General features: G+C 45.3%; 1 protein-coding gene and 1 long non-coding RNA gene across 11 annotated transcripts in view; one reads left to right on the top strand and one right to left on the bottom strand.

Moving 5' to 3' along the window:
- The window catches only part of ESYT3 (extended synaptotagmin 3), a 57,773-nt gene extending 54,523 nt beyond the window's left edge, over nt 1–3,250 (bottom strand). For 6 of the 9 annotated variants that reach the window (XM_036991840.2, XM_073232250.1, XM_073232251.1 and 3 more), the window contains exon 1: nt 2,750–3,247. In XM_036991840.2, coding sequence (XP_036847735.1) covers nt 2,750–3,067 — 318 coding nt within the window. In that variant the 5' untranslated portion in view covers nt 3,068–3,247. Of the gene's footprint in view, nt 1–2,749 lie in introns of all 9 variants that reach the window. The other 3 variants (XM_036991844.2, XM_073232252.1, XM_036991838.2) reach the window with 3 other exon arrangements.
- A 333-nt stretch (nt 3,251–3,583) lies between these two features.
- LOC140848490 (uncharacterized) overlaps nt 3,584–26,032 on the top strand; it is a 29,313-nt gene continuing 6,864 nt past the window's right edge. The window contains exons 1-3 of one of the 2 annotated variants that reach the window (XR_012129481.1): nt 3,584–3,708; nt 17,068–17,628; nt 18,287–20,668. This is a non-coding gene — a long non-coding RNA (uncharacterized lncRNA). Of the gene's footprint in view, nt 3,709–17,067; nt 17,629–18,286; nt 20,669–26,032 lie in introns of those variants that run through there. The other variant, XR_012129482.1, reaches the window with a different exon arrangement.

Below are 26,032 nucleotides of genomic sequence, written 5' to 3'. Positions count from 1 at the left end.
CTCCTCAGTCAAGGGAAACACAAGCAAAAATAAACAATTGGTACTAAATCAAACTGAAAAGCTTCCATGCAACAAAGGAGACTATCAGCACAATGAAAAAGTAACCTACTGAATAGGAGCAGATATTTGCAAATGATATGTCTGATAAGGGATTAATAGTCAAAGAATATAAAGAACTCATACAATTCAATACAAAAACAAAACAAAACAAATAATCTGATTAAAAAATGGACAGAGGACCTGAACAGGCATTTTCCCGAAGAAGACATACAGATGGCTGACAGACACATGAAAAGACACTCAACATCACTTATCATCAGAAAAATGAAAGTCAAAGCCACATGAGAACTACATTATGCCAGTCAGAATGGCTAGTATCAAAAAGACAAGAAATAAATGTTGGCAAAGATGTGGAGAAAAATGGAACCCTCCTGCACTGTTGGTAGGAATGTAAATTGGTACAGCCACTATGGAAAACGTATGGAGTTTCCTCAAAAAACTAAAAATAGAAATACCATAGAACACAGTAATTCCACTTGTAGGTATTTACCTGAAGAAAACAAAAATACTAATTCAAAAAGATGTACGCTCCCCTATGTTTATGAAGCATTATTTACAAAAGCCAAGATAATAAAGCAACTTAAGTGTCTGATAGATTGTCCATGGATAAATTAGATGTGGTAATATGTAACAATGGAATTATTACTCAGCCATGAAAAAGGACGAAATCTTTCTATTTGTGACAATATGGGTGGACCTGAGGATATTATGCTGAGTGAAATAAGACAGACACAAATACCATATGATTTCACTTATATGTGGAATCTAAAAACAAAACAAATGAACGAACAAAACAGAAATAGACTCATAAACACAGAGCACAAACTGGTGGTTGCCAGAGGGGAGTACAGGGATGGGTGGAGTAGGTGAAAGGAATTAAGAAGTACAAACTTCCAATTATAAAATAATGAAATCATGGGGATGAAAAGTACAGCATAGGAATACAATCAATTTGTAATAACTTTGTATGGTGACAGATGGTAACTACACTTATTGCGATAAGCATTTCATAATGCCAAATCGTTATGTTGTACACCTGAAACTCATATGATATTTTCGAGTTATACTTCAATTTAAACAGAAACAAAAAATCCAGTGAACAAGGAGTGTGAACAAGGCCAGGCCTAGCACCACACCTTTCAGGATCACAAGCCACCAAAAAACAACCAGGAAGAGCAAAGTCAGGCTCCAACACTGTCCCATGGCTGTTACACTAGGAAAGTGGTCATTGTGCTTTTTTTACTGTACCCTTAGCCCTCCTCATCCCCAATATATGTAAACTTATTTACAAAGCTTTTCTGTTAATTCATACATTAAACATCAGTGTTATGAGCAGAACTGTATTTCCCGAATTCATAGACTGAAGTCCTAATCCCCAGTAATTCAGAATATAGCTGTTTTGGAAACAGGCCTTTAAAGAGGTGATTAAGTAAAATGAGGTCATTAGGATGGGTCCTAATCTAATCTGACTGATGACCTCATCAGAGAAGAAATGTGGACATACACATGAACAGAGGGAAGACCATGTGAAGACACAGTGGAGAGGCCCAGAAATCAACCCTGCTGACACCTTTATCTTGGTAACTTTCTGTTGTTTAATCCATCCAGTCTGTGGTACTTTGTTACTGCAACCCTAGCAAGTAAGGCTTTTCTCCCTCTTTCTCTCTTTTTTGGAAAGATAAATGTAAGTAGGCCTTCCTAACATTTTCTTCTTTATCCCACTTTAAGGCGAGTATCATGGGCAGGTGTGAGGAACTTATAGCCTGGCTGGATTTTAGAATAGAGGCCTCACACCAGAGGAAACAAGGGGTCTGGTGGTCTCTGGATATCTCTCCCCTTTAGGGCCTGAGTCTATCTAGAACAATCACAGAAGCACCCAGATGGGTAGGTTTGCCACAGACCAGGCCTCTTGTCCTGTGTCCCAGACTCACCTGATCATAAGATTCACCAAGTGCCTCAGTCCCACCTGGGAACTGTGAGGTGGGACCTAGAACTAGTTTTTGTTAAGCGGGGCAGGTGATTCTCAGGACCAGAAACTTAAGAAAAGCCATAGTCCAGGCCATTCCACACCAGGAAATGGGTCTGCAGCAGTAGAATGTGAGCGAGTGTATGTTACCGGGTCATGTGTTAGCATCCCTCGCAGCAGAGGGAGGGTGAGGACCTACTGGCCCCGCCTCTCAGCCCCATCCCCGCACTAGCATCTCTAGCCTGGCCCGCTCCTCTGCCCGGACCTCTGCTGAAGGCAACCTGTCTGCAGCTTCAGTCATTTTGGTATTTGCCCATTAGTTTTGCGCCCTGTGTTCTTTCTTTGAATCAACAGGCGGGTGGAAATAATGTCCTCTGCTTCCCTCCCGAGGAACTTTGCAGAGTCCCAGATTCCCTTGTTTTTTTCCTGGGTGTGGCCTGCCGGAGACTTTCTCTCAGGCTCTGGGCCCTTAAGTGAAACCCAGGTTCTCCACTCCCTGCTCAGCGGAACCAGAGGTGGGGCTGAGGCTGAGAGGTGCCGCTGCGGGGGGCACGGCTAGCGCCTCCAGGGTCTGTGCGCGGGGCGCAGTGGGGCACCCGGTGTGCTTGTCGCGGGGACTGCCGCCCGCCCTCGAGTCTGCGCGCCCCAGCTGACTTCAGGCTCCTTACGAACCCCCGGGGATCCGCTCCACCTCCGACCCCCGCCCGGCTGCGCCCAGCTCACCCAGGCCGGCAGGTGCTGGCCCCGCAGCTCGCGGCTGATAAACTGGCGTTCGTTGTCTAGGAATTCGAAGGCGGCCTCCAGGCGGCCGAGCTTCCCGCGGCGGTTCCTGCGCCACCACATCCACAGTAGGGCACCGAGCAGCAGCCAGGTTATGCTGAGCCCCAGGTAGCCGGCTAGGTAGACTGGCGCCAGGTAGAACAGCACGCGCGCCACGAAGGTATAGAACTCGGGCAGCAGCTGGCTGGACAGGCGCGGCTTGGGTCTGGGTGCGCGCTGGTTTCCCTGGGCACCAGGGGCGCACGGCTCCCCTGCCTGCATCTCGTCGCCGCCGTCTTGCCCTTTCCAAGAGGCTTCAGCTGAGCTCGGATCAACGCACTTTAATGCCGGGGCACATCAGGCCTCCAAGCCCAAGGACCTTGCCGCCGCGTCGCACCCGCCCTGGCGGAAGGAGCCCGCGCTCCGCGCTCGGCGTTTTCGCAGCGCACTGTGGCGCAAGGCTGCGACGCTCTGCGCGGTGACTGCGCTCCTCTCCCAGCCCGGGTAGTCGCTCCCGGTGTCTCCGCCCCCAGGGGCGGGCCCAGGCGGGAGGGGCGGGGTCAGGCCGAGGGCCGGCGCTGGCCGGGTTCTGAAGCGGAGCGGGCTACTCGCACCCCAGCGTGCGGCGCCGGCGTCAGCGGAAGGCGCAGTCGCAAAGCCCGGGTAGAGTTCGGAATGGACAGCGTACTGCCTGCCGTAGGCGGTTTGTGACTCACCGAGGTATGTGACAAATGGCTTGTCATGGATAAACATCATATAAAACCTGTTTCCCACACCCAGTCTCCAGTATGCAGTCTAGTAGGCTCTTAGCTGGGCCACCGTCTGCCTCGCCGCGCCTCCACAGCCCGGGCTGGGCCTGACCCTGTGTCTGAGCCTCCAGCCTGGCCCTTGGAGCCCTGCCTTCTCCTCTGGCATCTTTAAAGGTTAGACCTATCCCCCAGCCCAACCTGGCCGAGGTCAGGGTCCCCCTTGTGCCCCTCAGCAGTGCCCCACACTTCCCACCCTCTGTGCAGAGTGTCAGTTTGGCTCAGTCCCCTGGGTCACCAGTTTCCAGGGGTCAGGCCACTCCTGCTAGTCTGTGGGGCGCCCAGCACAGCAAGTGATGGGTGAATGCAAGGGAAATGAAGAGCAAGCCCTGAGGGTTTGGGGGTCAGTTGTGAAGCTCAGGTTTCTCTCTCATCCTTTCTGAATGATCAGAACAAATGGAGTCACAATTTTCAAATTCAGACGGTAAATTCATCTTGTGGATGGCATATATTTAAGGTGGCTCACATGAGTGGTTGCATCAATTGCTGGAATGATTTCAGAGTTGATAAATGTACTGGAATGAATCTAAATGATTCCATACTCTTTCAGTAATTTTATTGAAAGCCTGGACCTGATGGACAGCAATCTGAAGATAACTCTATTTTCCTTCCCTCTGTCCCTTCAGGTATCTCCCTCTCTTTGGCTTTCTCTCCTGGATAAACCTACTTTGTGTAAAAAGTGTTATTTAACAATAGGCATGATCCTGGTGGTCAGAAGAGCTAGACACTCCTCTGTTCTCAGCCTTCCAGGACTCAGCCAAAATGGAAGATGAAAGCCTCCCAGCTTAACATTCTATTACGTTATTTCCCAGTGTAGCCTGGCAATCTATGTAGTAAATGCAGCTCACTTGAGTTCCTTTCAGGGGAGTTCCTTTTTGGATGTACACAACCCTATCAAAGGCACTGAGAAGTCCTGTAGATACAGGAGTGTTAAATTTTATTTAACCCACTGTTTCCCAAATTATTCAACCACAAAATTCCTTTCCTCAAAATACTTCTCTATTGGTTGATCCAACTCAGCTTAAGCTGAAGAAATGAAAATGTGTGATGGGTATATAGGGAAATGTCCTGGAACCTGAGCAGAAATGTGGCTGGCTCTCAGGACAGAGGGGACAGGAATTTGTTGACTCAACTCTGCATCTCTCTTGCTGTCCCTGCTGACCTGCCTCCTCTACCTCTGGCTGATGTGGAGAACACACACCTTCCCCACAGCTTCCGGGGTTGCAGAACTTCCCCAGAGAATGATTGGTCCTTATCCTGTCCCAATTCCAAATGCCTGCAGAGGGGACCCAATTGTATCCATCACTTCCTCCCCTCTTCATACACACCAGGTCCACGCCACATTCCCTTCTTGGGTTAGGATGTTTGGGGAGGGTGTGGAAGGTAGGGTGTTTGCGGGAGGAGTACCAGAGAAAGGAAGATTGTTGGTTTGTGAGCTGGACGGACACCCACGGAGATGTTCAGCGTGAGGCCTGGAACATCCACAGAGCATTGCCAGCCACCGCTGCACTGCCTCCTCTGCTCCTTAAACACACCAAGGTCATTATGCCTCAGGCTTGTGTACTTGCTGTTCCTTCTACCTGGCATGTTCCCCTCCTAAGTTTTCCCCCAAGTACATTAGGTTAGTGGGATTACAATTGATTTGCTTTTCTAAACTTTGTTTATAATCTCATTAAATTGCTTCCATAAATTGAATCTGTGCCGAGGACATTGGAGCCATTGATTCCCTTGGATACTCTAGTTACTACAGCCAGCAAAAGACATTTTATGCACCATTTGATAATGGCAAACCTGGGGAGAATGCCTTCCAGAGACTTTGTCTGAACTCATGGAAGAGTTCATCATATTATACTAGTTTTTTCAGAGAATGCCAGCTCATTTGTTCAATACATTTATTAGCTACTATTGTGGGTTGAATTGTGTTCCCCACCACCACCTGCCCACCCAAAATATGTTGAAGTCCTAGCCTCTGTTACCTGTGAATCATATTTGGAAATAGGGTCTTGATAGATGTAGTAAGTTAAGATGAGATCATACTGGATTAGGGTGGATCCCAAGCCTTATGACTGGTTCTTATAGAAAGAGAGATTTGGAGACACACACAGAGGAGATACACAAAGGAAAGAAGCCATGTGGAGACAGAAGTAGAAACTGGAGAGTGATGCAGCTACAAGCCAAGGACTGCCACAGATTGCTGGCGACCACCAGAGCCAGGAAGAGACAAGGAAGGGTTCTTCCTAAGCACCTTTGGAGAAAGCGTGGTCCTGCCAACTCCCCGACTTCAGGCTGCTATTCTCCAGGGCAGTGCAGGAATAACCTGTTGTTTTAAACCACTCAATTTGTGGTATTTTGTTATGGAAGCTCTTGGAAACTAATACGACCACCTATTAATTTCCAGGCACTTCTTTAGGCCCAGGAGATTCAGGGTGAATAGAATAGACAGGATCCCTGTTCTCATGGAGCTGATGTTAGAGTGAGGAGAGACGATAGCAACCAAATAGAGAACAAAAAACAGCATGTAAAGAGAAGTGCTATGAAGACAATGCAGTAGGTAGTATGAGAAAGAATGACTGGTGTCGGGTGAGGGCTGTGTTCCCCGGGGTGATTTGGAAAGGGCTGAGAAGGTGACATTTGTGTTGAGACCTAAATAAAAAAGAAGACTAAAAGCAAATATACAATTTCATCTTTTAAAATAACATCTCGTACGCACACCACTCTCTTTGTAATAGAAAGATAAATAGTCCCCGCTGTGGAGATGTCATTGGTTTTCCTCTGCATTTCCATATGGGGCTAGAGTAATTTTCTTTTGTGAATGCCCATCAGACTGGGAATTCCTTGAGGGCAGCAGCCATATCAGATACATCGCATGTCCTCAGTGTCCAGCACAGCATGACATACAGGAAGGCGGCAAGAGCACCGCTTAAGAGCATGGGCTTTCTAATTGGTTTGCCTGAGTTGAAATCTAGACTTTAGAACTTCCTGACTTTGGGAAAGTTCCTTAACTTCCCTTCATTTCACTTTCTACATCTGTAAATGGAGATCGTAGTAATACTTACACCATGTGGTGGTTGTGAGGGTTAAGTGAAACACACTGTGTGTAAAGCTGCATATCCAGATGGGGAAGTTGCCAAGGAAGATTGTAGTTTTGTTTGTATTTTTGACTTTTTACAGCAAAAATGTATTTGTGTATTATCTGTATAATTTTAAAAATGTTGTGATAAAATACACATAACATGATATTTACTATCGTAGCCATTCTAAGTGCACAGTTAAGTGGCACTAAGTTCATTCGCATTGTTGGACGGTCGTCACACCGTTCATCTCCAGAGCTCTGACTGTCCTGCCTCGCACCTTCTTTCAGTATCTTCCCTTCTAACCCCTCTGCTCCACCTTAACTGACTCCAATGTCCAATCCTGCAACTCTTGACACTCACAAATTAATAACTTCATTTACCAAAAGTAAATGAAACCAAAAGTCTTTCTTTTTTCCCTGTGGTAAAATATACATAACATAAAGTTACCATTTTAACCATTTTTAAGTGTACAGTCAGTGACATTAAGTACGTTCACTCGATTGAGCAACCACCACACCATCCATTTCCAGACTTTTTTCATCATCCCAAGCTAAAACTCTGCACCCCTTAAACAGTAACTCCTATCCCACTGCCGCACGGTGAGAAAGGGGTGCTCCTCTCTGTCCTCACTCTCTGGTGGCAAACGAGCAGGAGGTCCTGCTGCACCTCTCCGTGTTGACGGCGGTCCTGCTTCCAGCCTCTCAGCTCCAACTCACCAATTCTGTATTTCACATGACATTGCTTTAATCATTATAGGGCCTTAAGATTTTCTTTCTTTTCTTAATCAGCTGTTTTCAAAGTGAATTGTGAGGTGGTTTTAAAGTAAATTTTCAATTTGTCCTAAGATTTTTCATATATTGGCATAGAGGTATTTATAATCCTTTTGTTCTTTCAATTGTCTGTAGGATCTGTAGTGATACTCCTTTTAAATTCTTGTTATAGTACTTTATGTTTTCTTTCATCCCCTTTATCAGTCTTAATAGGAATTTATCAATTTTACTAATTTTTTCAAATAGCCAACTTTTGGCTTCAATTATTTTCTTTATTGTATGTCTACTTATCTCAGTGATTCTGCTTCTGTATTTCTTTTCTTTTACTTTCTTTGAGTTTACTTTGCTGGGTTTTTTTCTTTTAGCTTCTTGAGATAGAAATTAAGATAATCAATTTTCAACCTCTTTTTTTTTCTGTTGTTCCTGTATTTTTTTATTTTGGTATGGTTAATATACAATCACTTGAACAACACTATGGTCAGTAGACTCCCCCCATTATCAAGTCCCCCCCACATACCCCAGTACAGTCACTGTCCATCAGCATAGTAAGATGCTATAGAATCACTACTTGTCTTCTTCGTATTTCCTGCCTTTCCTGTGTCCCCCCCACCCCCTGCTACATTATGTGTGCTAATCGTAATGTGCCTTTTTCCCCCTTATCCCTCCCTTCCCACCCATCCTCCCCAGTCCCTTTCCCTTTGGTAACTATTACTCCATTCTTGGGTTCTGTGAGTCTGCTGCTGTTTTGTTCCTTCAGTTTTTTCTTTGTTCTTATACTCCACAGAAGAGTGAAATCATTTGATACTTGTCTTTCTCCACCTGGCTTATTTCACTGAGCATAATACCCTCTAGTTCCATCCATGTTTTTGCATACGGTAGGATTTGTTTTCTTCTTATGGTTGAATAATATTCCATTGTGTATATGTACCACATCTTCTTTATCCATTCATCTACTGATGGACACTTAGGTTGCTTCCATTTCTTGGCTTTTGTAAATAGTGCTGCGATAAACGTAGGGTGCCTCTGTCTTTTTCAAACTGGGCTGCTGCATTATTAGGGTAAATTCCTAGGAGTGGAATTCCTGGGTCAAATGTGTACTGCTTTCCACAATGGTTTAACTAGTTTACATTCCCACCAGCAGTGTAGGAGGGTTCCCCTTTCTCCATAACCTCGCCAACATTTGTTGTTGTTTGTCTTTTGGATGGTGGCCATCCTAATTGGTGTGAGGTGGTATCTCATTGTGGTTTTAATTTGCATTTCTCTGATGATTAGCGATGTGGAACATCTTTTCATGTGCCTGTTGGCCATCTGAATTTCTTCTTTGGAGAAGTGTCTTTAGGCAGGATGGCCATTTTGACAATATTAATTCTTCCTAGCCAAGAGCATGGGATGAATTTCCATTTATTAGTGTCCTCTTTAATTTCTCTTCAGAGTGTCTTGTAGTTTTCAGGGTATAGGTCTTTCACTTCCTTGGTTAGGTTTATTCCTAGGTATTTTATTCTTTTTGATGCAATTGTGAATGGAATTGTTTTCCTGATTTCTCTTTCTGCTAGTTCATTGTTAGTGTATAGGAATGCAACATATTTCTGTGTATTAATTTTATATCCTGCAACTTTGCTGAATTCAGATATTAGTTCTAGTAGTTTTGGAGTGGATTCTTTAGAACTTTTTATGTATAATATCATGTCATCTGCAAATGGTGACTGATTTCTCTTTCTGCTAGTTCATTTTTAGTGTATAGGAATGCAAAAGATTTCTGCATATTAGTTTTGTGTCATGCAACTTTACTGAATCTAATAGGTTTTTGGTGGAGTCTTTAGGTTTTCTCTATATAGTATCATGTCATCTGCAAATAGTGACAGTTTAAATTCTTCCTTACCAATTTGGATGTCTTTTTTCTCTTTATCTTATCTGACTGCCTTGGCCAGGACTTTCAGTACTATGTTGAAAAAAGTGAGAATGGACATCCTTGTCTTATTCCTGATCTCAGAGAAAAAGCTTTCAGCTTTTCACATTGAGTATGATATTAGCTGTGGGTTTGTCACATATGGCCTTTATTATGTTTTCGGCACATACCCTTTATACCCATTTTGCTCAGAGTTTTTATCATGAACCGATGTTGAATTTTGTCGAATGCTTTGTTGGCATCCATTGAGATGATCATGTGGTTTTAACCTCATGTTTATTAATAATGTGGTGTATGATATTGATTGATTTATGAATATTGTACCATAATTGCTTCCCTGAAAGAAATCCCACTTGGTCATGATGGATGATTCTTTTTATGTATTTTTGAATTTGGCTTGCTAGTATTTTGTTGAGGACTTTTGCATCAGTGTTCATCAGGGATATTGGGATAATTTTCTTTTTTTGTACTGTGTTTGTCTGGTTTTGGTATTAGAGTGATGCTGGCCTCATAAGACTGAGTTTGGAAGTATTTACTCCTCTTTTACTTTTTGGGCTTTAAGAAGAATGGGTATTAGTTCTTCTTGAAATGTTTGGTAGAATTCAGCTATGAAGCCATCTGGTCCTGAATTTTGTTTGGTGGGAGTTTTTGATTACCAATTCAATTTCATTACTGATAATTGGTCTGTTCAGATTTTCTGTTTCTTCATTGGTCTTGGAAGGTTGTACTTTTCTAGGAATTTGTCCATATATATTGTAGGTTATCCAATTTATTTGCATATAATTTTTCATAGATTTCCATAATTTGAATTTCTATGGTATTCATCATGACTATTCCTTTTCATTTCTCATTTGTTTGTGTCCCTTCTCTTTTTTTCTTGATAAGTCTGGTTTGTCTGTTTTGTTTATCTTCTCAAAGAACTAGCTCTTAGTTTCATTAATTTTTTTCTATTGTTTTATTCATCTCTATTTTATTTATTTATGGGACTGTTCTTGTGATCCTTATTATGTTCTCTGATCCTTATTATGTCCCTCCTTCTACTCACTTTGTGTTTTATTTATTCTTCTTTTCCTAGCTTCTTTAGTTGTGAGTTTAGATAATTTATTTGAGGTTGTTCTTGTTTCTTGAGGTAGGCCTGTATTGCTGTGTACTTCCCTGTTAAAACAGCTTTTGCAGCGACCAACAAATGTTGCACTATTGTATTTTTGTTTTCATTTGTCTCCATGTATTGCTTGATTTGTCTTAATTTGGTCATTGATTCATTGTTATTTAGAACATGTTGTTTAGCCTCCATGTGTTTGTAGGCTTTTTTGTTTTCTACTTTATCATTAGAGTCTGAGAAGCTGCTTGATACAGTTTCAATCTTTTTTAATTTATTGAGGCTCTTTTTGTGGCCTAGTATGTGATCTGTTCTGGAGAAGGTTCCATGTACACTTGAAAAAAATGTGTATCCTGCTGCTCTTGGTGGGATGTTCTGTAGATGCCTGTTAAGTCCATCTAATCTAATGTATTGTTCAGTGCCTCTGTTTCCTTATTTATTTTTTTGTCTGGTTGATCTGTCTATTGATGTGAATGGTGTGTTAAATTCTCCTAAAATATATGTGTTAAACAATCTATTTCCCCCTTTAAGTCTGTTAGTATTTCTTTACATATTTAGGTGTGCACCTATGTTGGGTGTGTAGATATTTATAATGGTCATATCCTCTTATTGGACTGACCCCTTTATCATTATGTAATGTCCTTCTTTTTCTTTTGTTATTTTCTTTGTTTTGAAATCTATTTTGTTTGATATAAGTACTGCTATTTCTGCTTTTTTCTCCCTATTGTTTACATGAGATATCTTTTTCCATTCCTTCACTTTTAGTCTGTATATGTCTTTGGGTCTGAAATGAGTCTCTTGTAGGGGGGATATAGATAGGTCTTGTTTCTTTATCTCTTCTGCCACTCTGTGTCTTTTGTTTGGTGCATTAAATCCATTCACATTTAAGGTAGTTATTGATAGGTATGTACTTATTGCCATTTTATTAATTGTTTTCTGTTGTAACAGCTCCCCTCTGTTTCTTTCTTCCTCTCTTATACTCTTTGTATTTGATGTTTTTCTTTAGTGTTGTGGTTGGATTTGTCTTTTTCAGTTTTTTGTGTATCTATTATAGGCTTCAGGGTTGTGTTTACCAAAGGTTAAAGGATAGCTTCCTGACTATATAACAGTCTATAATAAGTTGATGATTGCTCTATTTCAAATTTTTTTCTTCTTCCTCCTGCACACTTTGTGTATTAAATGTCATAATCTGCACTTTTTTGTGTATCCCTTGATTGATTTTGGGTATAGATGTTTTTCTACTTTTAATTTCTAACTTCCTTGGTAACTAATTGGTCTACTACCTTTATTGTGGGTTTGATTTCACTGCTGTAAACTATTTAGCCTTAGTAACATTTCAATCTATAGCAGTCCCTTTAACACATCCTATAATGCTGGTTTAGTGGTTATAAATCCTTTGAGCCTTCATTTATCTGTAAATTGTTTAATCTCTGCTTCAAATTTAAATGATAATCTCCTTGGGTAGAAGAATCTTGGTTGAAGGTCCTTCTGCTTCAGTACATTAAATATTTCATGCCACTCCCTTCTGCCCTGTAAAGTTTCTGCTGAGAAATCTGCTGATAGCCTGATGGGGTTTCTCTTATACGTAGTCCTTTTTCTCTCTCTGGCTGCTTTCAACACTCTCTCCTTATCCTTAAGTTTTGCCATTTTAATTATTGTATGTCTTGGTGTTGTCTCCCTGGGGTTCCTTTTGTTAGGGCTCTCTGTGCTCCATGACCTGAGTATCTATTTCCTTCCCCAGATTGGAGAAGTCTTCAACAATTATTTCCTTAAAGAGACTTTCTAATCCATGAAATTAGGGATTAAAGACAAGATGTCTAGGTTTTGAGGGGTCAGGAGATGGCAGCAGACCTTTTGTAAGTAAGTTTAACAAGCCTTAAATATAAAACCTCTGCTTTGGGGATCTGACTCAGGTACAGGAATCAATCAGTAGAGATGAATAAGGAAGGTATCAAGTTATGGGTGAGGTGAAGTGTATTAATGTTACTTAAAACATAATCACAGAAAACAAAGCACTCTGAGATGGTTGGAGTTCACACAGTCATACCTGGCCATCAGAATTAGAACACCTGACAGGCAAAAGCCATATGGGTAACAATTCCCACATTTCAAAAAAGCCAGAAGTACCAGGTAATTATCTGATAAAACAATGTTGTCAATTATTTTATAAAATTGTGTAGAGATTTAAATTAAAAAAAAAAAGAGAGACTTTCTATCTCTTTGTCTTTCTCTTTTCCTGCTGGTAACCCTATTATGCAAATATTGTTTCATCTGGATTCGTCACACAGCTCCATTATAGTTCTTTCATTCCTAGAAATTCCTTTTTCCGCCTGTTCCTCAGCTTCATTGTGTTACTGTTCTGTAATTTCCATCTCATTGATTGTCTCTTCTACTTGCAGCAATCTATTATTCATTTCCTTCATTGTGTGTTTCATTTCAGTTAGTGTATTCTTCATTTCTTGTATCTCTTTGTTGAAGTCCTCCCTGAGATATTTAGCACATATCTGCAGATCAGTGAGCATATTCATAACTTTTACTTTGAAGTCTTTATTAAGATTGGTGATCCCCATTTAGTCCTCTTTCTGGTGTCTTATCCTATAGTTTTGTTTGGATCATATTCTTCTGCCTCCTTGTTTTGTCAGGGTTTCTGTGTTTCTTCCTTTGAGTTGGGTGGATCTGCTATGCTTCCTAATCTAGAAGTATCCTCAGTGTGGTGAGCTGTTGGGTGGGAGGGCATGTGGATGCACAGCAGTGGCAATGGGACATGAGCATGGTGGTGAATTATGTGCTGGGAGGGTGCAAGGGCTCACTCAGACAGTGAGTCGCTGAGTTGCGGGGTGGAAGGGCGTAGTGGAAGGGCATGCAGGCACGCAATGTGTAAGGGGTGAGGGAGGGAAGTGGGGGAAGGGGCAGGGGGATGTGGGGGGGGGAAGGGGGAGGTAGGGGGAGGGGAGGGGAGGGGAGGGGGGAAGGGAGGGGAAGGGAAGGGGAGGGGATGGGAGAAGGTAGAGGGAGGGCTGAAGGTAGAGGGAGGGCTGAAGGTAGGGGGAGGGAGCGGGGAGGGAGAGGAGGGAAGGGACGGCAAGGGGAGGGGGAAGGGGAGGGGGGACAGGGGAAGGTAGGGGGAGGGGAGGGGAAAGGTAGGGGAAGTGGAGGGGGAGGGGAGAGGGAGAAGGTAGGGAGGGGGAAGTAGAGGGAGGGGGAAGAGGGGGGCACGTAGGGGGAGGGGAGGGGAGAGGCGTGGGGGGTGGCAAGCAGGCTGGCGGCAATCGTGAGTCACGTGCAGAGAGGCTGCACCAGAGCTGGAGGCCGTGGTGTGCAGCTGCTGCAGCGGCAAGTCCAGTGGGCGCCCCCTAGCAGCAGCAAGGCACTCAGCACCTGGCTTGGCCGCCTGAGGGAAGCTGCTCTCGGAGCTTGCTCCTGCAGGAGCCTCCCATTTGTGCTGAAACAGGGCAATGAAAGCTGGTAGAGTCTCCCTTTCTCCATCAGGCAGCAAAGTCCGATCCTGCTGGGCTGAGTAAGCTGGGGCTGCTTCTGAGGTGCACAGGAAGGTGCCTCAGGGCTGAGCTGCCAGCAGGGGGGATGGAGCATCTGGGGCTCCTGAGAGTGCTCAACCTGTTGGGCCAAGGGCTTGCTGGGAGGTGTCCTTCACCTGCCCTTTCTCCTGAGGAGAGAGCTCTGTCCAACCCTCACCCCTCTGGCTCCCCTCCCACTGCTGGCAAGTCTCTCAGAGGCTGTCTCTGAGCCTCAGTGGGATCAGCAGAGCATGTCTGTCCTCCACAAGCAGCTGATGTCTCAGTCTCCCAGGGTGCTACAACTGCACCTGGTGTCCAGTCCCGTTAATCAGCAGAGACCAGTGCAATGTGGACTCATGTTCCCAGAGCAGGGCTGCAGGGCTCCAGGGCTCCCGGGTGCCCGTCCCCTCCGGTCTCTGTTCCTCTTCCTCCAGCCTGTGGGTGGAGTGGGGGAAGTTGCTTAGGCACTACTCCATCTGGCTCTGCCCCTTTACCCTTTTCTGTGTGGTCTTCTCTCCTTCTCCTGGTGTAGGTGGGCTGTTCTCCAGTCTTCCGTGTGTTTTCAGGTTTGGTTGTATTTGCTGTAGTTGCCTCCTTGGTGTGTTGTGGGAGGAGGTTTTCATCTTGCCTTCCTGCTCTGCCATCTTTGACAACACACTGCTAAATAATCAAATAAAAAAATCACAAGGGAAATTGGAAAATATTCAAATCTAATGATGAAAATAAAACACATGAAATTTTGTGAGATGGAGTTAAAAGCATTGCTAAGAGGAAAATTTGTAGCTTTACACGTTTATATTAGAAAGAAGAATAATCTAAAACCCATGGCCTGTGTCTCTGCCTCCAGAAATTAGAAAAAGAAGTGCAAGTTAAACCCAAAGTAAGTAGAAGGAAGGAAATCATATAGACAAGTTCAGCGGTTAGTGAAACAGCACACAGACAAGCAATAGTGAAAAATGAAACCAAAAGTTGGTTCTTTTAATGTATCAGTAAAGTTGATAAGCTTTTAGCTAAACAGACCATGGGAAAAAAGAAAAAAGACAAAATCAGGTATGAAAAAGGGGATATCACTATAGTCTCTATAGGTAGTAAAAGGATAATAAGAGTGTATTGTGAACAACTTCAATAAATTGAACAACCTATATGAAATGGACCAATTCCTTCAAAGACAAAAACTGCCAAAACTGGCCTAAGAAAATACAGAAAATTTGAATAGCCCTGTATTAATTTCAAAAATTGAATTTCTAATTTCAAGCTTCCCACAAAGGAAACTGCAGGACCAGAGGCTTCACTCATGGAGTCTATGTAACTTTTAAAAAAGAAAATACCAATCCTAAACAAACTGTATTTTTAAAATAGGGAAGTATAGAACACTTCTCAATTCATTTACAAGGCCAGTATTACCTTAACACCAAAATCAGATGAAGAAAGTACAGGAAAAGAGAGCTGTAGATCAATATTTCTAATGAACATAGATGCAAATTTATGGAAAATTATATTTGTTCATCTATGTATGTGTCTTTAAACTTCTATCTGTAAATGTGTATTGAAAGATACCTGGAATGATGTTTACTATTATTAATGATAATTGTTTCTGGCTGGTGGTAAAAAAAATCATTATTACACTTTTCTGAGTTGTTTGAAGTCTTAACAAACATGTATTATGTAGCAGAAATTATTTTTCACAAATCAGTGAGCAAATATGCCAACTTATTAATTCTAAGTGATAGGAATATGAGTGATTTTTGTTTTTCTAAGGGCTTTTCTGAATTTTTAAAATAAAAATAGACATTAGCTGGTTTGGGGTACATAGTCTTTAAAATTACAGGTGATTTCTTTATATACCTATTTTATCAAGTGTTTCCTATTGGGAATAAAACTGAATTTTATAAGATATATTCCCAGCATCCCCAGATATGACCACATGATTTTCAAATCACCCTACACTGAGCCATACATCTGTTCCTGGTAGAGGCCGTTTATTGCATGGGTGCCTGCTCAGTAAGGTTCCCGCAGAAAGCAAACTTTTCCCACTGCATTCAAGCCGGTCTAGGTGCATTCTTCCTCACTCTGTATGAAATCTTGGGCAGCTTTCATAGCTTTTCTAATCATTTTAAGTCTAAGAACTGTTTTCCTTTAATAAGTTAAAAAACCCAATTCAATCCAATATTTAAACTCTAGTCTTTTGTCTAATTGAAATTTCTCCTCTCCCTTGGCTCTGCCTCAGACTAGGAAATCTGTGGTGGGGACAGGGGGTCAGCGCTTTCCTAAGTGCTGTTCTGGGAGCTGTGTTTGTCAGCATTCTTCAGAGAAATGGAACCATATCTGCATCTATATGATAAGGAAAAATTCTGACATGTCATAAATTGACATAAGGGCCAGAGAATGAGGGAGAGAGACAAGGGATGGTAATCAGTCAATAGCTACAGGTCTTAGCCAACCAGACACTCCACATTCCTGGAGTTTCAACCCTCATCTAGAAGGTGGCCTAGACCACCCCATACCCCTGTGAGTGACCAGAGTCTGAGCATCATCAACAGCCAAACTGCGAGCTTTCTCCATGGACTGATCAGTCACCCATCCCAGGACTTTCTCCACTTCACATCAGCCTACTTCCCTATCTAAAGCCAATGTGAATTTAAAGAACTTTCTTTCCTTGAGACTCCTTGTAAATGTGCCCAGTTTCTTGAGTCTGGCGGACGAGTTGTTGCTCTTACCTGGCCTTGCTGCTGCTGAAGCAGAAACTTCATGTCTGAGGACTCAGTCCTTTATCTGGCTGCATCTGTAAGGCTCAGTAAGCCATTTTTATTTCAGAGATTTGTGATTTGTCATATTTAGATAGATACATCTGTACATCTGTATCTAAATAAATTTTTTATAAGGCATTGGTTCACATGATTATGGAGGCTGAGAAGTCCCACCATCTAGGTCTGCAAGCTGGGGACCCAGGAGAGCCAGTGATGAAATTCAGTATGAGTCCAAAGGCCTGAGAACCAGGGGAATGGATGGGGTAATTCCCGGTTCCCAGTCCGAGGTCAGAAGACTGATACTTTGTTCAAGCAGTTGGGTAAAGAGTAAATTCTCCCTTTCTCTGCCTTTTTGTTTTATTCAGGCCTTCAGGGGATTGGACTATGTCTCCCTATACTGGGGAGGGCATCTGCTTTACTCAGTCGAGACCCAAGTGATGATCTCATCTGGAAACACCCTCACAGACACCCCAGCATCATGTTTAACCAAGTATCTGGGCACATGCATGGCCCAGTTAAGTTAACAAACAAAATCAGTCATCACAGAGGCCTTTTGGGAGGGAGTGGAGAGGAGCAGCAGGAAGGTCCTGCCACACTGTCCCCTGCTGTTGGTGCCCTTGGGGTGTGTTGCACTTAGTTGGGGGTGGGGGGCTCGCCCCCCACCCTGGCACTGTGGCTCCATCTCCTGCAGAGTCTTTGACCCAGGCACAGCTGCCTAGAGTGGTAGAGTTAGCTTCTCCCCTCAGCTCCCGCTGTCTCACCTGGTGTGGGGGGTATCTACTTAAATACCACTCCCTACCATGGGCTCCACCTCTCGCCCATGGGAAATACATACTTGCTGTTGCTGAAGCTACAGGCTGGAAATGCAGGCAGGCCTCACCCATCACCTGCCACCAGACCAGGGCAGCTCCAGCTGGCCTCTCATGGTGAGTCTATTGATCCTGTGTCCCCCAGGTTTCAGGTGCCCCTCCTCTACCTGAGGGAGAAGGCTAGGTTGTGGGCATGCTCACTGACAGCACCTTCTAAACACCTCTTCACTCCTACTCCCCAGCCTCCCAAGGAAACCTCATGGTCTGGAGGATTGTAAAGGTGGGGAGGGGCAGATATCTCCCTTAAGGCAGGTGTTTGACAATTCTGCTCTTGTTCTTGACCTGTTGGGCTTCTGCCAAAGTTCAGATATCAGGAAGTGCTGCTTTTAACGCCCCTCACACTGGAATAAATCCTCCTGATTACCGCATAGTCGGCTTTTTATACAGTACAAATTAGTATATTTTGAATGCTTGCGTCTATTTTTATGTGAAATTTCTTGTTTATGTTTTCTATTTGCTATATCAGACTGGTACTAAGATATTTCTAGGTTTATGAAATGATTTAGTGGCTTTTCTCTATAGTTGTGTATAGTTTGAATAACAAATGAAGTTTATTTGGGGACGTTAAATAGAACTTAGCTGTGAAACAATCTTGGCCTGTGTCTTGCCAATGGGTTTCAGCCCTGGGCAAGTTCACTATGGATTCAATGAGACCAAAGAAATAACAGTGGAATGTTCTTGGGGTGAAAGGGTTTATATCCAACTTTATTTCCAGGTGGCAGGTCGTTCACTAAAATCCCTCCCACTCAGAGCGAGTCTGCATGCAGCAAGCCGGTCTCCGCCTCTGGACCTCTCTGCCTGCACAGCCATCCCAGTCTCTGTCCTTGGCGCTGCCACCACTCCAGCCTCTGCTCTGCTCTCCCACAGCCTTGCAGCTGTGCCACCGTGTCACCCATAGCACTGGGCGGAGCTCTTTATATAGAGTCAATAACAACGTATTGCCCACACATGTGTGGTGAGCTAGCCAACCAGGGCCAGGTGATGATCCTGGCCACAGGAACCTTCACTTTATCCACAGCCTGGCACTTTATAAAGTAATACCTCTTTAACACCTTTTCCAAGGTTTTCTATTGTTCTGAACTGTTCGAGTTTTCCACCTCTTCCTGGGTTATACTTGTGAATATAAACTTTTCAGAAAACCATCCCTTTCTTTCTAGGCTTTCAAATGTTTTGCTGTAGAGCACATAATGTTCTTGTGTGAGTGTCCTGGGGCTTCTGGAACAAAGTGCCACAAACTCGATGGCACACAAGAACAGAAATTATTCTCTCATAGTTCTGGAGGCTAGAAAACTGAAATTGAGGTGTTGACAGGATTGGTTCCTCCAGGAGGCTGAGGGGAAAAGTGTCCTTTGCCTCTCTCTGAGCTTCTGGTGGCTGCCAGCAATCCTTGGCAGCAGTGTAGACGCTTCACTCCAATCTCTGCCTCTGTCTTCACATCTTCTTCCCCTCTGTGTGTCTCTGATCTCCTCTCCTTTCTCTTATCAGGACACCAGACATGCATTTAGGGAACTAATTCCAGGATCATCCCGTCACTTAGCTAATTTCACTTTTAACTTAATTACATCAGCAAAGACCTGGATTCCAAATAAAGTCACATTCGCAGGTCCTGGAGGTTAACACTTGGGCAATTCTATTTGGGGCCACTATTCAACCCACTACACCTCCAGTCACAGACTCATGAAAATCAGGTTGAGGGTTTCTGAGAAGCATACAAGTTTACTTGTAATTAGAAAAAAAAGTTTTATTTTCTGGCCATCTCCAGAATCATTAACAGAGCCTTGTTTACATGATGCCCCCAGCAACTTTTTTTTGTTGTTGTTATTAATCTACAACTGCATGAAGAATATTATGTTTACTAGGGGCCCCCTTCACCTAGTCCTCCCCACAAACCCCATTACAGTCACTGTCCATCAGCATAGTAAGATGTTGTAGAATCACTACTTGTCTTCTCTGTGTTGCACAGCCCTCCCCATTCCCGCTCCACATTATACATGCTAATTGTAATACCGGCTTTCTTTTTCCCCGCCCTTATCCCTCCCTTCCCTCCCATTCTCCCCAGTCCCTTTCCCTTTGGTAACTGTTAGTCCATTCTTGCGTTCTATGATTCTGCTGCTGTTTTGTTCCTTCAGTTTTTCTTTATTCTTATACTCCACATATGAGTGAAATCATTTGGTACTTGTCTTTCTCCGCCTGGCTTATTTCACTGAGCATAATACCCTCTAGCCCCATCCATGTTGTTGCAAATGGTAGGATTTGTTTTCTTCTTATGGCTCAGAAACATTTTTACAGCAAATAATTCTATTTTTTCTCTCTATGTGCATGTTGGGGGGGATTTGGAAGGCAATGCTGAGTTCTATGAAACTCCTTTCTTGGAGGTGACTGGGAAGGAAAGGATGAATTGGTAACACTTTCTGCCAAAAGTTTGTGTATTTGAATTGTGAACTTCTAAAGAATGGATCTGAACCTCTCCTTCCTCTAGGCCCCATGCTGCTCCCATCCCAGGCCTGGCAGTTCCCCAGCATACAGGGCAGGGGTGGGGGTGCACACAGGCCTGCATTGCCTCCCCCTTCAACTACAACAGGGCCACTTCAGGGACTCAGTGCCCCCTCCCCTTGCTGCAGAGGAGAAATAGTATAGCTGTTGGCAACAAGATGGATCATGAAATCTGATCATCTGTGATGTCGGTTGTCACAAGTCCAGGTTCTGTTTGCTAAGCAACTGTAATGAACCATTATACATTTCCATCAAGATAAAAACTAAAACCACAGTAGCTGCGGAGGCTATCATGTGGGAAAATAGCTATCCCAGCTATGCTGGGTGGCACACCACACAACCTTCCAACCGCTCCAGTGACAAAACAGCCCTACCCCCGGAAATGATGAGGTAGAGCCACTGGGGCTCTGGAGAGAGGGGCCTGGATGTGTCTGTGGAGGGGCTCTGCAGCCACGGGAGGGAGGGGAGCAGGATGCAGCCTCAGACTTCCCAGCACAGGAGACTCTCTGGAGGGCTTGGCAGTGCACAGGTGCCGCCCCCACCCTGGAGTTTCTGACTCCGTAGGTCTGGGGTGGGGAGAGTTTGCATTGCTCACAAGTTCCCAGGTGATGTGTTCCAGTTGTCCTGCGACCACACCTCAGAACCACTGGCCCAGTGTGGGGCTTTGGAATCTGCCCTGTTGATAAGCTCCTCTGTGATCTGGCAGGCGGTCCTCCCACGTCACTGTGTAAGGTACTGGTTGCAGAGTGAATAGGCCAGAGGCCAGAGGTCAGAAACTGGGGGTCTCCCAAGGTGGTGTTAGGCCATAAATGGGAGTGGAGGCCAGTGAGAATTGAGCCTTTCTGAAACTCCTTCTTGGGGGCCCCGCATTTCCTTGTTATCTACCAGAAAGCTTGAAAGATGGAGCAATCAATCTCTGGCAGACACCTGAGGTCAGCTAAAAGAGGTTCGGGTTTGGCTCTCCGCATCAAGTGTCCAGAAGGAGCCAGCCTGGCCTCTCGTGGGGAAGGTTAGACCCAGAAGGGTCCATCAAACATTTCCTGTGAAGGTTTTCAGGCCTGGCCCTATGTGATCCATTTGGCAAATAAATATGTAAGACGAACTTGCTCAGCTCCAGACCCTGGGTCCCAGGATGTACATTCATCTGGGTCCAAGCAGCCCAAGAGGGAGGAAGTCCCTGAGGCAGGGGTGAGAGCAATGGCAGGTGGCAGAGGGCTCTGCCCTTTGATATCCCAGGAGCCAGAGGGCTTCCCCACGCAGGCGCTGAGTGGGACGGCGCGGGAAGGGCAAAGGGACCGTCCGCTGTGCGATGGTGCCACCTGGTGGACGAGATGGACACTGGGCCGGCTTCCCCGGCCTCAGGGCTGAACCTCAAAGGGGGGTAAGTGTCAAGTGCTCCGATGGCAGCAGTAACGCTGGTAATGCTGAGAACGGCAGCTGCGAAGGATTGAGAACCTTCTGTGTGCGAGTCAGACACCATTCTAAGTCCTCTGAACGCACCGGCTCACTTAATCCGCTCAACAACCACTTGTATGAGCTCCGTTTTTCAGAGGAGGGACCCAGGGGCGCATAGCGTTTGGAATAACCTGCCAAGGCGCGTGGCGAGGAGGCCCCTCTGCCCCCAGGTCGGGTTTGGCACCGATGACACACTTGAGTCCTGCTCTGCCGTTCAGGCCTGTAAGACCTCAAGAGACTCGTTCAACATCGCTGCAGCCCGGGTTCCTGGCTGAGGAGTTGCATGTCTTCCTCGGGGCGTCTGAGTGAGAAGTGGGCCAGAGCCGCCAGCAGTGCCTCGGCTGCTGTGAAGGCCAGGCCCCTGCTCCGCGCTCCCCGCGCCCCCCAGGCACGTCAGCAGCGCCCCAGCGCCCTGCAGCCCCGAGCCCAGCCCAGGCAGGGCCAGCTCTTGGGAAGGCGCCTTTCAGCTCTTTGCCTGGCAGGAAGAGGCGTCTTTGCCAATACATCCCATCTGCTTCCCTGACCTTCGATACCATGCCCCCCAGAGAAAGTGTGGATCTCCCTTGAAGAACTTCCTTTCAGAGGTGAGAAGTAAAAAGGGAGAGAGATGAACACTGAACTTCAGTGGAGGAAATCTGGCTTATTGGATCGGGAAACCATCAGTGGCCAGAAGGCCTGGCTGGATGACACCCCCAACCTCCCGCCCCTGAGGACAGAGTGCCCTTCACCCCCTCACCACCATCCAGGGCAGGAAAAGGAGCTTGTTGTTCCTTTGGCTCCCACCTGTCAAGCTGTCTTGCTGAGGGCAGCGGGTGACCTTGGCTGAGCACTTCCAGGGCTGTGGGAGGAGCGTAGTTAGAAAAGACAGGGGTCCCGCAGGCCTCACAGGCCAAAGTGCAGGGAGGGCTTGCGGAGGACTGAGGCTCTGAGGCCTGAACGGGGCGGGAAAGCAGGCAGCAGCCAGGCTGCGCTCCATGTGCCCCATCCTTAGGAAGCCCTGACTCTGCTGGGGCAGGGTCCTGAGTGAGAGATGCGCAGGGAGTTCGCAGCAGCCTCACCCTGAGCTGGTAGCTCTGTAAAGGGAATTCCCCCTGGAACTCTGTGGTCACACAGAGATTACATTCCAGCCACAGGGCTTTTTTGATGAGGCTAGGATGTAATTGTTGAATAAATTGTGCTGGGACAACTGGCTTAACACAAACCAAAAATTGACTTCACACCTAATTCCAGAAAAAATTTCCAGTGATTCAAGTTTAAATTGATAATAGGTAACAACGACAGAACACCTACTATGTGCAGTTAATGTCTTTAGAGCATTCCATGAATTAGCTCATTTAATCTGCATTATAATCATAGGAGGTATGAATGGTTCCATTTTACTATTTAATGTGTAGAAAGTCATCTGAAAAAAAGGTATAAATATAAGAGTATTAGAAGAAAATTATATTTGGATGAGAAAGGACCCTGTTAACCTTATACCAAAAAGACAAAATCATAGAGGACATGATAGCTTTGAGCATTTAAGATGAAAAATGGTTATAGTGCAAAACTAAATCATAAATACAACTAAAAGAGGAATTACACACTATGGAAAAATTTTGCAGTAAGTATAAAATGCAACAAATTTCTTGCTAAATATTGTTCAATTAGGTCACCTTCAATTTTTTGTCTTACAGATACATAGACCATCTTTGTTTATTATTCTTTGCATCTTTGGTTTCTTTAGGAGAGGGTCCCAGGAGTGGAATGTTTAGAATAGAGGGTTTTAAGCCTCTTGGTGCTAGATGACAAACTGCTTCCCATGAAGGTTGAGTCTGTTTTAACTGACAAGGGGAGCTGAATAAGAAGAGCTCAGAGTAGTAGCTCTTGGGCCAGGAGAAGAGTGAGTAGAGGGTAGAGGTTGCCTTTCAGGTGTAGAGCATCAGGGCAGGGTGGGGGAGTGGGGAGGCAGACAGGAGAGACGGGAGGCCAGGAGCTGAGGCCAGGGCACAGCCTTCCAGGCTATCCTTCCAAGGAGGTGGCAGTGGGGTGAGGCCTAGCCTCCTTGCTGATGCCCTGCACAGGGCCTGCCCACAGGGGAGGCAGAGGAGATCCTCAAGACAGGTGGGCCTAGACTGGCATCCTGGCACCCCACCTACTGGGGTGTGTGTTTGGGCAATCACCTGGCTTCTCTAAGCCTTAAGTGAGGTGATCCATGCGGAGCCCAATGATGGGTGCTTGCCCAATGTTCAATAAATGGTGGCCGTAGTTACTTAGTAAGCACTCCAGAAGCGTTTACCAGTTTGATTCTGGGATGTTGGCTAACATTTCAATAGAGATGCTGTATGCCAGCCATGATTCTGAAAGTATATATTTAACTCAAGCCTAACAATAGCCAGTAGCCTTGAGAAGTATAATTATCATGATCAACCCAGTTGGACAAATGAGGAAATTGAGACAGAGAGGTTGGGCAACTTGTCTAAGGTTCTCAGTCAGCAGGCCAGCAGGGCTGACCTGGGCAGCCATGTTCCTACCACAGCCACACGGCCCCGGTGCACCAGTGATACTGGAAATCTCAGCCATGCCGACCACACTCAGGGTACAGACATCTGGATTCATTGGCTGGGGAGGGTGGGGCAGAGTTGTTATGTTACAAAAAAGCCAGTTGTCGTGCCCTGCATCAAAGGCTCCTCCAGGTGGCTTTCAAGGGAGTAGGGCCAAGGTGGGGACCCGGAGGGCCCCTGGCTGCAGGGTGCTCTCCTGGGCTGGAAGTCAGAGGCCCCCAGACAGCACTGAGGCCTCAGGGTCTTGCTCACTCTGCTAAGTGTGGGGATGGCTTGGCTCACAAAGAGGCTGGGCAAAGGCAGCAGGAGGGATGGGGCTGAGGCCTGGTCCCTGGGAGGAGGCCTGGAGCAAGAGCTCTGGAAAATGACAGTGGTCGGTTCACAAGGCTGCTGCTGAGTCACCCGGGGGAAGCAGATCTGCATTCAGCTCACTTGGAAGAGGTGGATATGTGGGAGGAGCATCGAAAGATTTTCCCCAAACAGGTTGAAATTAAAAGAGTAGGGTAGCTAGCTGGGCCCAGCTGATCCTCAGTGTGTGTGTGTGTGTGTGTGTGTGTGTGTGTGTGACAGGGTGGGAGCTGGGGGGGTTAAACTGATCTGGGCCTGCAGCCAGCCAGAACTGGGTCAGGCTCACTCACTGCTAGCTGTCCCTGGACTTCAGTTTCCTTTTCTGCACAATAAACATCACATCGCCTACCTCACCAAATGCCTGTGAAGATTAAATGAGGTAATATGTATAAGTAGTGTAGTGCCTGGCTTACAGGAAGCATTCAACAAAATGTTTGCTGGTAACCAGTACTTGTTCATTTACACTGTGCTGATCCCTCTGCTGAATAAATTATGTGGATTAGCTAATTCAGGGTCTCAAAACGCAGTGACCAGCAACATCACATCCCACCAAGTTGTGGGAAATGCGAATCCTCAGGCCCCGGCCCAAACCTGCTGAATCAGAAAGTCCTATTTTAGCCACCTTCCCAGGTGATTTATTATAGTTGTTAATGTCTGAGAACTACCACCTAATTCATAGTTATTAGTAATATTGTTACAAAACAAGGTACATTTTTTATTCTTACTAGTAGGGTGACCAACTGTCCTGGTTTTAGGGCTTAAAGTCATGCATCTCAGGAAGCCCCTCAGGCCTGAGCAAACTGGAACCTTTGGTCACCTATTAACCGTATTTCACCCTAGAAAGGGATTATGGGATTGTGGCAAAAAAAAAAAAAAAAGTGCCAAACAGGTGAGGGTGAGGGAATCCGAGGGATGGGTGTTTAGCTGACTGGGGGTCTGATGACACGGGCCTGGTGGAGGGCCTGGCATGGTGTGGGGTAAAGGCCCAGTAAGAGGTCTGCCACCAGAGGGGCTGTCCCCAGGGCCCCCCAGTCCTCAGCAAAGCTCAAGAATGGTTACTGAGAGTGGGCTTTCTCTGTGGAAACTGAGGCAGGGGCTGAACTTCAGAGCAGGGAGGCTGTGGAACAGATGCACGAATGGAAGTCACTGAGAACTGGACCCTTGGGAACTGTCTGAAGCCTGCTGCTGGCCCATAGGCCATGGGCTGGGGCAGGTGGGGAGGGTAGCAGAGCCTATCTGACTGAGGTTTTAAGAACGGAGGCCCCTGCAAATATCTGTAATAATTATTAATTCATTTGATAAACATGCATTAACTTAGCATCCCCATGTCTGCTCCTGGACCTGAGAATAGAGAAATGGAAAGGGTGCAGACTTGCAGATTGTGACAGAGTGAGTGAACAAGTCACGCCAGGCTGAGGGCACCTGCTGTAGTGAAGAGAAGACTCCCTATGCTCTCAAGGGTTTGTTTACGAAGGGCTGGGAAGTGGGGGACCTTTAGCAACTTCACATATCAGCAACTCCAGGCAGCTCTTTCTTTCTTAACCAATTATTACACAAAAGCCACAGGACTCAGGGACCAGAATAAAGTGGAGCCCAGCTAGTGGTCCCAGGCCTAGCTGTAG

The sequence above is a fragment of the Manis javanica genome, chromosome 3 (assembly GCF_040802235.1).
Source record: "Manis javanica isolate MJ-LG chromosome 3, MJ_LKY, whole genome shotgun sequence".
Classification (NCBI taxonomy): Eukaryota; Metazoa; Chordata; class Mammalia; order Pholidota; family Manidae; genus Manis; species Manis javanica.
Note: the sequence above shows the minus strand (reverse complement) of the source record. Positions and strands in the feature narration are given on the sequence as shown.